Genomic DNA, 13,934 nt, shown 5'->3' with positions numbered 1-13,934 from the left:
GCAATAAATCCCTGACATGTAGCAATCAGCCTGCCGAAAGTGACACATTTTGGCGAATGGTGAAAGCTGTCAAATGCCCTACAACCGCGTGCATTGGTGTGCTTTTCAGCTAAAATGGAGCTCTCTCCCCACTCCTCCCTCCTTTCAGTGCAGTTCCTGTATTCCTGGGAACACAGCTGCCGGCTTCTAAAAAATGTGAGCGCTATACTGACAGGAAGGGGAAGAGAGAGCACAGATCTCACCTCCTCCCCGCTCTCTCTTCCTCTCCTTGCCACTTCCAAAACTGGGCTGACAGGAGTGGTGATGCCACTGTAACTCCTCCTGTGCCATTGCAGTTATTCCATCGGAGAAGGAGCATCAATGGTAAAACACTGCAGGGGTTGTCTGCCATTGAATCTCCATGCTCTGTGCAAGCTTCTGGAAAAGCAGTGAGCAAGTTAAAGGGGAGTTCCCCAAAGGTATAACTTCTGCTTTAAGTGCTCCTGACCCCCTCACCTGCCACATTTGGCATGTCATTTTTTTTGGGGGGGAGGAGCGGGTTCCTAGATTTGACAGGTACCTGCTCCCACTTACGCTTGGGCCACCTAGGCGGCTCGGGGGAAAGTTCTCCTCTCCCCCTCCCTCCCTGCAATCCTCTGGGACACGTTACGGGACACGCAGCGTGACTCGCGCAATGTGACAGCTTGCGGCTTCACAGCCGGGTGATCACACATGCCGGCACCGCGGGGAGAAGAGGGAGAGAACGGAGGCTCCCGCCGGCCACATCGCTGGACCATGGGACAGGTAAGTGTGTGTTTATTAAAAGTCAGCAGCTACACTTTTTGTAGCTGCTGACTTGTAATAAACACAAAAACAGGCAGAACTCGCTTTAAAAAGAACTAGTATGAGAGTTCTGTATAATTCTGTCCATTAACACAATGCTGTTGCCATAACCACAAGGAAGAGACAGTTGGGATTTTAGATAAAGGCAGTCCTAGGTTCTCCATTCAATCTTCATTCCATTAGATAATTATATGGAGTATGTATCGGTTGTCTTGACTATCTGATTATTTAAAAATTGAGTTTTCTTCTAATAAACCCATGTTGCACTGCTTGATAAGATTTGTGCAGCCATGTTCTGAGGCATAAACAAAAATAACCACGCTAGAACACAAAAATAACCCAAAAAGCTGCAGCTAGAAGTGGGAAACACCAAAAATGCAAATATCAATAATTTAGCTGTGCTGCTAGTGATGTATGTTAATACACATATAAAAATTGAAATAAAGATTTGTCAATACAGCATATGTTTACAACTTATGGCAGGAAGTTGCAGACCCATATGCATAAAGTGTGATACAATAACGTGAAAAATAATGTACACATATATCTAAAATGTAAGAAAAAGTGAAAGTCCAGAAAACAGTGAAAATTGGATGTGAAAGAAAGTTGAAGTCCTCCACCAAAATTCAATCAATCTTCCTCCGCAATGTGTTAGTGCCAAAGACAAGCTATTGTGCTTACCAGATGGGATATAAGATATAGCCTTTCAAGGATTTCTCAAAGGGTCCAGATCTCAAACCAGCTCAGATGGACAACCCACAAGATCATAGATGACGTCCCCAGGAAGACGTCATCTTTGACGAAACGCGTCGGGAAGGCGTGCTGACGTCACCACGTGATACCCGGAAGTCGAACGGCGGTGTCCTTTGCATTCTGCCGGTTACAGCGCTGTTTTATGTTCAACTAAATGTGAGTTTTTATCTGTGTGCATAATAAAATGTTTTTTGCTACGTACTTCACCATGGTGGCCCTTGTTTTTGTATGGTGATACTGCGGGGGAAATTGCTGTCTGAGCTGCCCTGGAAAGCCACGGTTCCTAGCGTCCTGTTTTGCACAGTGTGGAGTCTTGTGGGTTGTCCAACTGAGCTGGTTTGAGATCTGGACCCTTTGAGAAATCCTTGAAAGGCTATATCTTATATCCCATCTGGTAAGCGCAATAGCTTGTCTTTGGCACTAACACACTGCGGAGGAAGATTGATTGAATTTTGGTGGAGGACTTCAACTTTCTTTCACATCCAATTTTCACTGTTTTCTGGACGTTTTCTTTTTCTTACATTTTAGATATGTGTACATTATTTTTCACGTTATTGTATCACACTGTATGCATATGGGTCTGCAACTTCCTGCCATAAGTTGTAAACATATGCTGTATTGACAAATCTTTATTTCAATTTTTATATGTGTATTAACATACATCACTAGCAGCGCAGCTACATTATTGATATGTTCTAAAGGCATGCTGGGAGCTGTTGTCCAAAATCGGAGTTGTCAGTGACCACAGCATCTGCCAGTAGGAGAAGGTGAACACTAGGTGGACCTAAGATCATATGTAATCCATATGTATGGATTATATATGATCCTTGGTCCACCAATTAGAATGCCAGTGATGTTGCCAATTTTGGGGTAAATGTGTCAAACCTCCTGATTCCCTCTACATATCTTTATACAACCTTCGCCTAGATGCAATGCAGCATGGAGGGGTTCATTGAAAGTGGCAGTGAAAGTGTGGAGGTGTCGGATCGGGATACCCAACTCATAAAATGAGATCTGCCCAGCCTCATAATCCAGATTTATTCTGACTTTGGTTACTGAGATATTACCAGCTAAAGCAGTTGCAGAGTTGTAGCCATGCTTCACTAACAACTGATTAGCGTTCCTCTCCACACACCAGGACAAGGGATTATTTCCAAGGTCTGCATAGTATTGTGCCTTGTCTATACTGGGGAAACACATCCCAACTCCCCAGTGTGATGATCCCCCAACATCCACATCCCAGTAATGCCTCCCTGAGGAGAAACTCTGACTGCTTAAGACCTGGGGAGATATCATAAATCTGTTTGGTAATTGAGGGCGATTTAGGTTTCTGGGTATCCTGCGTGCGGTCTTCCCGTCATCTAAAATATATACATTATTATGAGCCGTGTCTTCATCCAGTGTTATTTCTGCAGGTTCTGGTATGTTTATCCCTTTATTTACCCCTGTTACTATATCAAATAATCCTGTATGTAATAGAGGCAAGATCTCAGATGCAATCAGATCTCCCCCAACATGAAGAAGTTTATCACATCTCTTTTTGTCCTTGTCATCTCCATCCTCAGGATCACACAAGTCACCTGTGTCTGATTCCAGTAGGAAAGTCAGTGGATCGGTCATGTTACATATCTCCTCGATGTGACGCATCTTCCTGGACAGATCATTCTTCTTTATCTCCAGATCCTGAATTAAATCAGAGGCTGGGAATGAGACTTTCTCGGCCTGCCTGGATATCTTAATAAGGACTCCTCTCTCCAGGATGTCCAGTTGTCTTCTGATGTCTTTGAATATGGCGGTGATTCTCTTGGTTACAAGGTCTGCACTGTCTTGTACTTTTCTTTTGTACTTCTGCAGACTCTTGATGCTTTCCTCCATCTCCTCTCTCTTTTTCACCAACTTCTGCAAAGCATTGGTCAGGTTCTCCTTCCTCTTCTCAAAGGCCTCCTCCAGAGCCTCCACCTGGTGCTGCTGATGGTCTCCATGTAGCCTGCAGGACCCACAGAGACAAGCTGAGTCCTCGGTGCAGTAATACTCCAGGATCTTCTCATGGATGAAGCATTTCCTGTTCTTCTGGGGAGTGGTGAGGTCAGATAGGACATGTTGGGATGACTTGCTGTGGATTCTTAGATGGTCATCACACAGAGAAGCTTCACAATGCAGACAAGATTTAACAGCGGGTACAGGAGAGTGAATACAGTACGTACAGAAGATCTGGCTCTCCTTGTTCTCCTCCTTCTTCTCTGGCTCGTTACATCGGAAACTCTCCACTATGTTGCGCAGTGTTATGTTCCTGCTAAGTTCAGGCCGCACCTGGAAATCTTCTCTGCATTCAGGACAGCAATAAACTCCAGATCTCCCCTGTCTATCCAGAAAACTCTCTATACAGTCCTGGCAGAAGTTGTGTCCACATCTCAGTGTCACAGGATTGGTATAAATGTTCAGACAGATGGAACAGTCCAGCTCCTTCCTTGCATCAGAGAAAGCCATTGCTGACTGCAGAAAAGAGAAATTAAACTAATTAAATGTGTGTCAGAGAGAGGAAGACAGAAGAAAGGAGTCAGAGGGAGGGGGACAGAAGATGGGAGTCAGGGGGAGAGGGTCAGAGGAGGATTTACTGCAATAGAAGAGAAGAAGAGAGAAACAAAACTAAGTAGATGTGTCTCAAAGGGAGTGAGTCAGAGGGAAGGAGTATGAAGGAGGCAGTTGGAGGGGTCAGAGGAGGGTTTACTGGATTATAAGAGAAGAAGAGAGAACAGGAGTAACTAAAACTTTCAGGGCTCCAGGGCAGGAAACCGCGAAGGGTCCCCCTGACCTCTGGTACCAGGTTGGGGGGAGGGGGGTCTCAGGGGGGAAAATGAAATGTGGGGTGGTCTGAGGAGGAAAAGGAAGGTGTGGAGGTGGTCTGAGGAGGAGAGATGAGGTGTGGTGGGGTCTGAGGAGAAGAATGGAGGTGTGAGGTAGTCTGAGGAGGAGAAGGAAGGTGTGGGGTGGTCTAAGGATGAGAGATGAGGTGGGGTGGGATCTGAGGAGGAGGATAAAAGAGGCGTGGCGGGGTCTGAAGAGGAGAAGGCAGGTGTAGGGTGGTCTGAGGCAGAGAGGGATGGTGTGAGGTGGTCTAAGGAGGAGAGACGAGGTGTGTTTGGAGGGGGGGTGGTCTGAGGAGGAGAGATGACATGTGGGGTGGTCCAAAGAAGATAAGGGAGGTGTGGGGTGGTCTGAGGAGGAGAGATCAGATGTGGGGTAGTCTGAGGAGAAGAAGGGGGGTGTGGGGTAGTCTGAGGAGGAGATATGGGATGGTCTGAGGAGGAGAAGGGTGGTGTGGGTGGTCTGAGGAGGAGAATGGAGGTGTAGGGTGGACTGAGGAGGAAAGATGAGGTGTGGGGTGGTCTAAAGAGGAGAGATGAGGTGTGGGGTGGTCTGAGGAGGAGAAGGGAAGTGTCAGTGGTCTGAGGAGGAGAGATGAGGTGTGGGATGGTCTGTTGAGAAGGGAGGTATGGGGTGGTCCAAGGAGGAGAAGGGAGGTATGAAGTGGTCTGAGGAGGAGAATAGAGGTGTAGGGTGGACTGAGGAGGAGAGATGAGGTGTGGGGTGATCTAAAGAGGAGAGATGAGGTGTGGGGTGGTCTGAGGAGGAGAAGGGAGGTGTCAGTGGTCTGAGGAGGAGAGATGAGGTGTGGGATGGTCTGTGGAGAAGGGAGGTATGGGGTGGTGTGAGGAGGAGAGATGAGATGTGGGGTGGTCTGAGGAGGAGAAGGGAGGTGTGGGTGGTCTGAGGAGCAGAAGGGAGGTGTGGGGTGGCCTGAGGAGCAGAAGGGAGGTGTGGGTGGTCTGAGGAGGAGAGGGGAGATGTGGGATGATCTGAGGAGGAGAGATGAGGTGTGTGTGTGAGTTGGGGGCGGAGTGGTCTGAGGAGGATAGATGAGTTGTGGGGTGGTCTGAGGAAGAGAAGGGAGGTTTGGAGTGGTTTGAGGTGGAGAAGGGAGGTCTGGGGTGGTCTGAGGAGCAGAAGGGAGGTGTGCCATGGTCTAAAGAAGAGAGGGAGGCGTGGAATGGTTTGAGGAAGAAAGATGAAGTGTGGTGGGTAATCTGAGGAGAAATGAGATGTGGGGGGGGGGGGGTCTGAGAAGAGATGAGATGTTGGGCATGGGGTCTGAGGAGGAGAGATGAGGTGTGGGGTAGACTGAGGAGGAGAGAGGGGTTGTCTGAATAAGAGAAGGGAGGCTTGGGAAGGTCTAAGGAGGAGAAGGGAGGTGTCGGGTGGTCTGAGGAGGAGAAGGGAGGTGTGAGGTAATCTGAGGAGGAGAGATGAGGTGTGGGGTGATCTGAGGAAGGGAGAAGAGGTTTGGGGTGGTCTCAGGAGGAGAAGGGAGGTATGAAGTGGTCTGAGGAGCAGAAGGGAGGTGTGGGGTGGTCTGGGGAGAAGAAGAGGGGTGTGGGGCGGTCTGAGGAGGAAAGGGGAAGTGTGGGATGGTGGAGAGATGAGATGTGGGGTGGTCCAAAGAAGATAAGGGAGGTGTGGGGTGGTCTGAGGAGGAGAGATCAGGTGTGGGGTGGTCTGAGGAGGAGAATGGAGGTGTCGGTGGTCTGAGGAGGAGAGATGATGTGTGGGGTGGTCTGAGGAGGACAAGAGAGGTGCAAGGTGGTCTGAGGAGGAGAAGGGAGGTGTGGGTGGTCTGAGGAGGAGAATGGAGGTGTGGGGTGGTCTGAGGAGGAGAAGGGAGTTGTCGGTGGTCTGAGGAGGAGAGATGAGGTGTGGGATGGTCTGTGGAGAAGGGAGGTATGGGGTGGTCTGAGGAGGAGAAGGAACATGTGGTGTGGTTTGAGGAGAGATGAGGTGTGGGGTGGTCTGAGGAGAAGAGATGAGATGTGGGGTGGTCTGAGGAGGAGAAGGGAGGAGTGGGGTGGTCTGAGGTGGAGAGATAAGATGTGGGGTGGTCAAAAGAAGATAAGGGAGGTGCGGGGTGGTCTGAGGAGGAGAGATCAGGTGTGGGGTGGTCTGAGGAGGAGAATGGAGGTGTCGGTGGTCTGAGGAGGAGAGATGATGTGTGGGGTGGTCTGGGGAGGACAAGAGAGGTGCAAGGTGGTCTGAGGAGGAGAAGGGAGGTGTGGGTGGTCTGAGGAGGAGAATGGAGGTGTGGGGTGGTCTGAGGAGGAGAGATCAGGTGTAGGGTGGTCTGAGGAGGAGCAGAGAGTTGTCGGTGGTCTGAGGAGGAGAGATGAGGTGTGGGATGGTCTGTGGAGAAGGAAGGTATGGGGTGGTCTGAGGAGGAGAAGGAACATGTGGTGTGGTCTGAGGAGAGATGAGGTGTGGGGTGGTCTGAGGAGAAGAGATGAGATGTGGGGTGTTCTGAGGAGGAGAAGGGAGGTGTGGGTGGTCTGAGGAGCAGAAGGGAGGTGTGGGGTGGCCTGAGGAGCAGAAGGGAGGTGTGGGTGGTCTGAGGAGGAGAGGGGAGATGTGGGATGATCTGAGGAGGAGAGATGAGGTGTGTGTGTGGGTTGGGAGCGGAGTGGTCTGAGGAGAATAGATGAGTTGTGGGGTGGTCTGAGGAAGAGAAGGGAGGTTTGGGGTGGTTTGAGGTGGAGAAGGGAGGTCTGGGGTGGTCTGAGGAGCAGAAGGGAGGTGTGCCATGGTCTGAAGAAGAGAGGGAGGCGTGGAATGGTTTGAGGAGGAAAGATGAAGTGTGGTGGGTAATCTGAGGAGAGATGAGATGTGGGGGGGGTCTGAGAAGAGATGAGATGTGGGGGGGGGGTCTGAGGAAGAGAGATGAGGTGTGGGGGGGTAGACTGAGGAGGAGAGAGGGGTTGTCTGAATAAGAGAAGGGAGGCTTGGGAAGGTCTATGGAGGAGAAGGGAGGTGTCTGGTGGTCAGAGGAGGAGAAGGGAGGTGTGAGGTAATCTGAGGAGGAGAGATGAGGTTAGGGGTGATCTGAGGAAGGGAGATGAGGTTTGGGGTGGTCTGAGGAGGAGAAGGGAGGTATGAAGTGGTCTGAGGAGCAGAAGGGAGGTGTGGGGTGGTCTGAGGAGAAGAAGAGAGGTGTGGGGCGGTCTGAGGAGGAAAGGAGAAGTGTGGGATAGTCTGAGGAGGAGAGATGAGGTGTGGGGGGTGGTCTGAGGAGGAGAAGGGAGGAGAGGGGTGGTCTGAGGTGGAGAGATGAGATGTGGGGTGGTCCAAAGAAGATAAGGGAGGTGCGGGGTGGTCTGAGGAGGAGAATGGAGGTGTGGGGTGGTCTGAGGAGGAGAGATCAGGTGTGGGGTGGTCTGAGAAGGAGAATGGAGGTGTCGGTGGTCTGAGGAGGAGAGATGATGTGTGGGGTGGTCTGAGGAGGACAAGAGAGGAGCAAGGTGGTCTGAGGAGGAGAAGGGAGGTGTGGGTGGTCAGAGGAGGAGAATGGAGGTGTGGAGTGGTCTGAGGAGGAGAGATGAGATGTGGGGTGGTCTGAGGGGGAGAAGGGAGGTGTGGGTGGTCTGAGGAGCAGAAGGGAGGTGTGGGGTGGCCTGAGGAGCAGAAGGGAGGTGTGGGTGGTCTGAGGAGGAGAGGGGAGATGTGGGATGATCTGTGGAGGAGAGATGAGGTGTGTGTGTGGGTTGGGGGCGGAGTGGTCTGAGGAGGATAGATGAGTTGTGGGGTGGTCTGAGGAAGAGAAGGGAGGTTTGGGGTGGTTTGAGGTGGAGAAGGGAGGTGTGGGTGTTCAGAGGAGGAGAATGGAGGTGTGGCGTGGTCTGAGGAGGAGAGATGAGGTTTGGGATGGTCTGTGGAGTAGGGAGGTATGGGGTGGTCTGAGGAGGAGAAAGAACATGTGGTGTGGTCTGAGGAGGAGAGATGAGGTGTGGGGTGGTCTGAGGAGAAGAGATGAGATTTGGGGTGGTCTGAGGAGGAGAAGGGAGGTGTGAGTGGTCTGAGGAGCAGAAGGGAGGTGTGGGGTGGCCTGAGGAGCAGAAGGGAGGTGTGGGTGGTCTGAGGAGGAGAAGGGAGGTGTGAGTGGTCTGAGGAGCAGAAGGGAGGAGTGGGGTGGCCTGAGGAGCAGAAGGGAGGTGTGGGTGGTCTGAGGAGAGGAGGGGAGATGTGGGATGATCTGAGGAGGAGAGATTAGGTGTGTGTGTGGGTTGGGGGCGGAGTGGTCTGAGGAGGATAGATGAGTTGTGGGGTGGTCTGAGGAAGAGAAGGGAGGTTTGGGGTGGTTTGAGGTGGAGAAGGGAGGTCTGGGGTGGTCTGAGGAGCAGAAGGGAGGTGTGCCATGGTCTGAAGAAGAGAGGGAGGCGTGGAATGGTTTGAGGAGGAAAGATGAAGTGTGGTGGGTAATCTGAGGAGAGATGAGATGTGGGGGGGGGGGTCTGAGAAGAGATGAGATGTGGGGGGGGGTCTGAGGAGGAGAGATGAGGTGTGGGGTAGACTGAGGAGGAGAGAGGGGTTGTCTGAATAAGAGAAGGGAGGCTTGGGAAGGTCTAAGGAGGAGAAGGGAGGTGTCTGGTGGTCTGAGGAGGAGAAGGGAGGTGTGAGGTAATCTGAGGAGGAGAGATGATGTGAGGGGTGATCTGAGGAAGGGAGATGAGGTTTGGGGTGGTCTGAGGAGGAGAAGGGAGGTATGAAGTGGTCTGAGGAGCAGAAGGGAGGTGTGGGGTGGTCTGGGGAGAAGAAGAGAGGTGTGGGGCGGTCTGAGGAGGAAAGGAGAAGTGTGGGATAGTCTGAGGAGGAGAGATGAGGTGTGGGGGGTGGTCTGAGGAGGAGAAGGGAGGAGAGGGGTGGTCTGAGGTGGAGAGATGAGATGTGGGGTGGTCCAAAGAAGATAAGGGAGGTGCGGGGTGGTCTGAGGAGGAGAATGGAGGTGTGGGGTGGTCTGAGGAGGAGAGATCAGGTGTGGGGTGGTCTGAGGAGGAGAATGGAGGTGTCGGTGGTCTGAGGAGGAGAGATGATGTGTGGGGTGGTCTGAGGAGGACAAGAGAGGAGCAAGGTGGTCTGAGGAGGAGAAGGGAGGTGTGGGTGGTCAGAGGAGGAGAATGGAGGTGTGGGGTGGTCTGAGGAGGAGAGATGAGGTTTGGGATGTTCTGTGGAGAAGGGAGGTATGGGGTGGTCTGAGGAGGAGAAGGAACATGTGGTGTGGTCTGAGGAGAAGAGATGAGATGTGGGGTGGTCTGAGGGGGAGAAGGGAGGTGTGGGTGGTCTGAGCAGCAGAAGGGAGGTGTAGGGTGGCCTGAGGAGCAGAAGGGAGGTGTGGGTGGTCTGAGGAGGAGAGGGGAGTTGTGGGATGATCTGAGGAGGAGAGATGAGGTGTGTGTGTGGGTTGGGGGCGGAGTGGTCTGAGGAGGATAGATGAGTTGTGGGGTGGTCTGAGGAAGAGAAGGGAGGTTTGGGGTGGTTTGAGGTGGAGAAGGGAGGTCTGGGGTGGTCTGAGGAGCAGAAGGGAGGTGTGCCATGGTCTGAAGAAGAGAGGGAGGCGTGGAATGGTTTGAGGAGGAAAGATGAAGTGTGGTGGGTAATCTGAGGAGAGATGAGATGTGGGGGGGGGGGTCTGAGAAGAGATGAGATGTGGGGGGGGGTCTGAGGAGGAGAGATGAGGTGTGGGGTAGACTGAGGAGGAGAGAGGGGTTGTCTGAATAAGAGAAGGGAGGCTTGGGAAGGTCTAAGGAGGAGAAGGGAGGTGTCTGGTGGTCTGAGGAGGAGAAGGGAGGTGTGAGGTAATCTGAGGAGGAGAGATGATGTGAGGGGTGATCTGAGGAAGGGAGATGAGGTTTGGGGTGGTCTGAGGAGGAGAAGGGAGGTATGAAGTGGTCTGAGGAGCAGAAGGGAGGTGTGGGGTGGTCTGGGGAGAAGAAGAGAGGTGTGGGGCGGTCTGAGGAGGAAAGGAGAAGTGTGGGATAGTCTGAGGAGGAGAGATGAGGTGTGGGGGGTGGTCTGAGGAGGAGAAGGGAGGAGAGGGGTGGTCTGAGGTGGAGAGATGAGATGTGGGGTGGTCCAAAGAAGATAAGGGAGGTGCGGGGTGGTCTGAGGAGGAGAATGGAGGTGTGGGGTGGTCTGAGGAGGAGAGATCAGGTGTGGGGTGGTCTGAGGAGGAGAATGGAGGTGTCGGTGGTCTGAGGAGGAGAGATGATGTGTGGGGTGGTCTGAGGAGGACAAGAGAGGAGCAAGGTGGTCTGAGGAGGAGAAGGGAGGTGTGGGTGGTCAGAGGAGGAGAATGGAGGTGTGGGGTGGTCTGAGGAGGAGAGATGAGGTTTGGGATGTTCTGTGGAGAAGGGAGGTATGGGGTGGTCTGAGGAGGAGAAGGAACATGTGGTGTGGTCTGAGGAGAAGAGATGAGATGTGGGGTGGTCTGAGGGGGAGAAGGGAGGTGTGGGTGGTCTGAGCAGCAGAAGGGAGGTGTAGGGTGGCCTGAGGAGCAGAAGGGAGGTGTGGGTGGTCTGAGGAGGAGAGGGGAGTTGTGGGATGATCTGAGGAGGAGAGATGAGGTGTGTGTGTGGGTTGGGGGCGGAGTGGTCTGAGGAGGATAGATGAGTTGTGGAGTGGTCTGAGGAGGAGAAGGGAGGTTTGGGGTGGTTTGAGGTGGAGAAGGGAGGTGTGGGTGGTCAAAGGAGGAGAATGGAGGTGTGGGGTGGTCTGAGGAGGAGAGATGAGGTTTGGGATGGTCTGTGGAGAAGGGAGGTATGGGGTGGTCTGAGGAGGAGAAAGAATATGTGGTGTGGTCTGAGGAGGAGAGATGAGGTGTGGGGTGGTCTGTAGAGAAGAGATGAGATGTGGGGTGGTCTGAGGAGGAGAAGGGAGGTGTGAGTGGTCTGAGTAGCAGAAGGGAGGTGTGGGGTGGCCTGAGGAGCAGAAGGGAGGTGTGGGTGGTCTGAGGAGGAGAGGGGAGATGTAGGATGATCTGAGGAGGAGAGATGAGGTGTGTGTGTGTGGGTTGGGGGCGGAGTGGTCTGAGGAGGAAAGATGAGTTGTGGGGTGGTCTGAGGAAGAGAAGGGAGGTTTGGGGTGGTTTGAGGTGGAGAAGGGAGGTCTGGGGTGGTCTGAGGAGCAGAAGGGAGGTGTGCCATGGTCTGAAGAAGAGAGGGAGGCGTGGAATGGTTTGAGGAGGAAAGATGAAGTGTGGTGGGTAATCTGAGGAGAGATGAGATGTGGGGGGGGGGGTTTGAGAAGAGATGAGATGTGGGGGGGGGGGGGTCTGAGGAGGAGAGATGAGGTGTGGGGTAGACTGAGGAGGAGAGAGGGGTAGTCTGAATAAGAGAAGGGAGGCTTGGGAAGGTCTAAGGAGGAGAAGGGAAGTGTCGGGTGGTCTGAGGAGGAGAAGGGAGGTGTGAAGTAACCTGAGGAGGAGAGATGAGGTGTGGGGTGATCTGAGGAAGGGAGATGAGGTTTGGGGTGGTCTGAGGAGGAGAAGGGAGGTATGAAGTGGTCTAAGGAGCAGAAGGGAGGTGTGGGGTGGTCTGGGGAGAAGAAGAGAGGTGTGGGGCGGTCTGAGGAGGAAAGGGGAAGTGTGGGATAGTCTGAGGAGGAGAGATGAGGTGTGCGGGGTGGTCTGAGGAGGAAAAGGGAGGAGAGGGGTGGTCTGAGGTGGAGAGATGAGATGTGGGGTGGTCCAAAGAAGATAAGGGAGGTGCGGGGTGGTCTGAGGAGGAGAATGGAGGTGTGGGGTGGTCTGAGGAGGAGAGATCAGGTGTGGGGTGGTCTGAGGAAGAGAATGGAGGTGTCGGTGGTCTGAGGAGGAGAGATGATGTGTGGGGTGGTCTGAGGAGGACAAGAGAGGTGCAAGGTGGTCTGAGGAGGAGAAGGGAGGTGTGGGTGGTCTGAGGAGAAGAATGGAGGTGTGGGGTGGTCTGAGGAGGAGAGATCAGGTGTGGGGTGGTCTGAGGAGGAGAAGGGAGTTGTCGTGGTCTGAGGAGGATAGATGAGGTGCGGGATGGTCTGTGGAGAAGGGAGGTATGGGGTGGTCTGAGGAGGAGAAGGAACATGTGGTGTGGTCTGAGGAGGAGAGATGAGGTGTAGGGTGGTCTGAGGAGAAGAGATGAGATGTGGGGTGGTCTGAGGAGGAGAAGGGAGGTGTGGGGTGGTCTGAGGAGGAGAGATCAGGTGTGGGGTGGTCTGAGAAGGAGAATGGAGGTGTCGGTGGTCTGAGGAGGAGAGATGATGTGTGGGGTGGTCTGAGGAGAACAAGAGAGGAGCAAGGTGGTCTGAGGAGGAGAAGGGATCTGTGGGTGGTCAGAGGAGGAGAATGGAGGTGTGGAGTGGTCTGAGGAGGAGAGATGAGGTTTGGGATGGTCTGAGGAGAAGAGATGAAATGTGGGGTGGTCTGAGGGGGAGAAGGGAGGTGTGGGTGGTCTGAGGAGCAGAAGGGAGGTGTGGGGTGGCCTGAGAGGCAGAAGGGAGGTGTGGGTGGTCTGAGGAGGAGAGGGGAGATGTGGGATGATCTGTGGAGGAGAGATGAGGTGTGTGTGTGGGTTGGGGGCGGAGTGGACTGAGGAGGATAGATGAGTTGTGGGTTGGTCTGAGGAAGAGAATGGAGGTTTGGGGTGGTTTGAGGTGGAGAAGGGAGGTGTGGGTGTTCAGAGGAGAAGAATGGAGGTGTGGCGTGGTCTGAGGAGAAGAGATGAGGTTTGGAATGGTCTGTGGAGAAGGGAGGTATGGGGTGGTCTGAGGAGGAGAAAGAACATGTGGTGTGGTCTGAGGAGGAGAGATGAGGTGTGGGGTGGTCTGAGGAGAAGAGATGAGATGTGGGGTGGTCTGAGGAGGAGAAGGGAGGTGTGAGTGGTCTGAGGAGCAGAAGGGAGGTGTGGGGTGGCCTGAGGAGCAGAAGGGAGGTGTGGGTGGTCTGAGGAGGAGAGATGAGGTGTGGGGTGGTCTGAGGAGAAGAGATGAGATGTTGGGTGGTCTGAGGAGGAGAAGGGAGGTGTGAGTGGTCTGAGTAGCAGAAGGGAGGTGTGGGGTGGCCTGAGGAGCAGAAGGGAGGTGTGGGTGGTCTGAGGAGAAGAGGGGAGATGTGAGATGATCTGAGGAGGAGAGATGAGGTGTGTGTGTGGGTTGGGGCGGAGTGGTCTGAGGAGGAGAGATGAGTTGTGGGGTGGTCTGAGGAAGAGAAGGGAGGTTTGGGGTGGTTTGAGGTGGAGAAGGGAGGTCTGGGGTGGTCTGAGGAGCAGAAGGGAGGTGTGCCATGGTCTGAAGAAGAGAGGGAGGCGTGGAATGGTTTGAGGAGGAAAGATGAAGTGTGGTGGGTAATCTGAGGAGAGATGAGATGTGGGGGGGTCTGAGAAGAGATGAGATGTGGGGGGGGGGTCTGAGGAGGAGAGATGAGGTGTGGGGTAGACTGAGGAGGAGAGAGGGGTTGTCTGAATAAGAGAAGGGAGGCTTGGGAAGGTCTAAGGAGGAGAAGGGAGGTGTCT

The 13,934-nt window shown here is 53.4% G+C and overlaps 2 protein-coding genes across 2 annotated transcripts in view; both read right to left on the bottom strand.

The window, feature by feature from the left end:
• Window positions 1-13,934, bottom strand: part of LOC309550900 (3-galactosyl-N-acetylglucosaminide 4-alpha-L-fucosyltransferase FUT3-like) — a 1,045,386-nt gene that overhangs the window by 167,698 nt on the left and 863,754 nt on the right. The window lies entirely within an intron of this gene.
• Window positions 2,283-4,063, bottom strand: LOC309549388 (tripartite motif-containing protein 75-like). Its single transcript, XM_082249633.1, has one exon. The coding sequence runs from the start codon at window positions 4,060-4,062 to the stop codon at window positions 2,455-2,457; it is 1,608 nt and encodes a 535-aa protein (XP_082105759.1). The 5' UTR covers window position 4,063; the 3' UTR covers window positions 2,283-2,454.

The sequence above is a fragment of the Pelophylax lessonae genome (assembly GCF_965119305.1).
Source record: "Pelophylax lessonae genome assembly, chromosome: 3".
Taxonomy (NCBI): Eukaryota; Metazoa; Chordata; class Amphibia; order Anura; family Ranidae; genus Pelophylax; species Pelophylax lessonae.
This window is presented reverse-complemented; position numbering and strand designations above follow the sequence as displayed.

What these genes read in the sequence shown, in the direction of transcription:
- LOC309549388 (XM_082249633.1), bottom strand. Translation starts at nt 4,062, where the DNA reads ATGGCTTTCTCTGATGCAAGGAAGGAGCTGGACTGTTCCATCTGTCTG.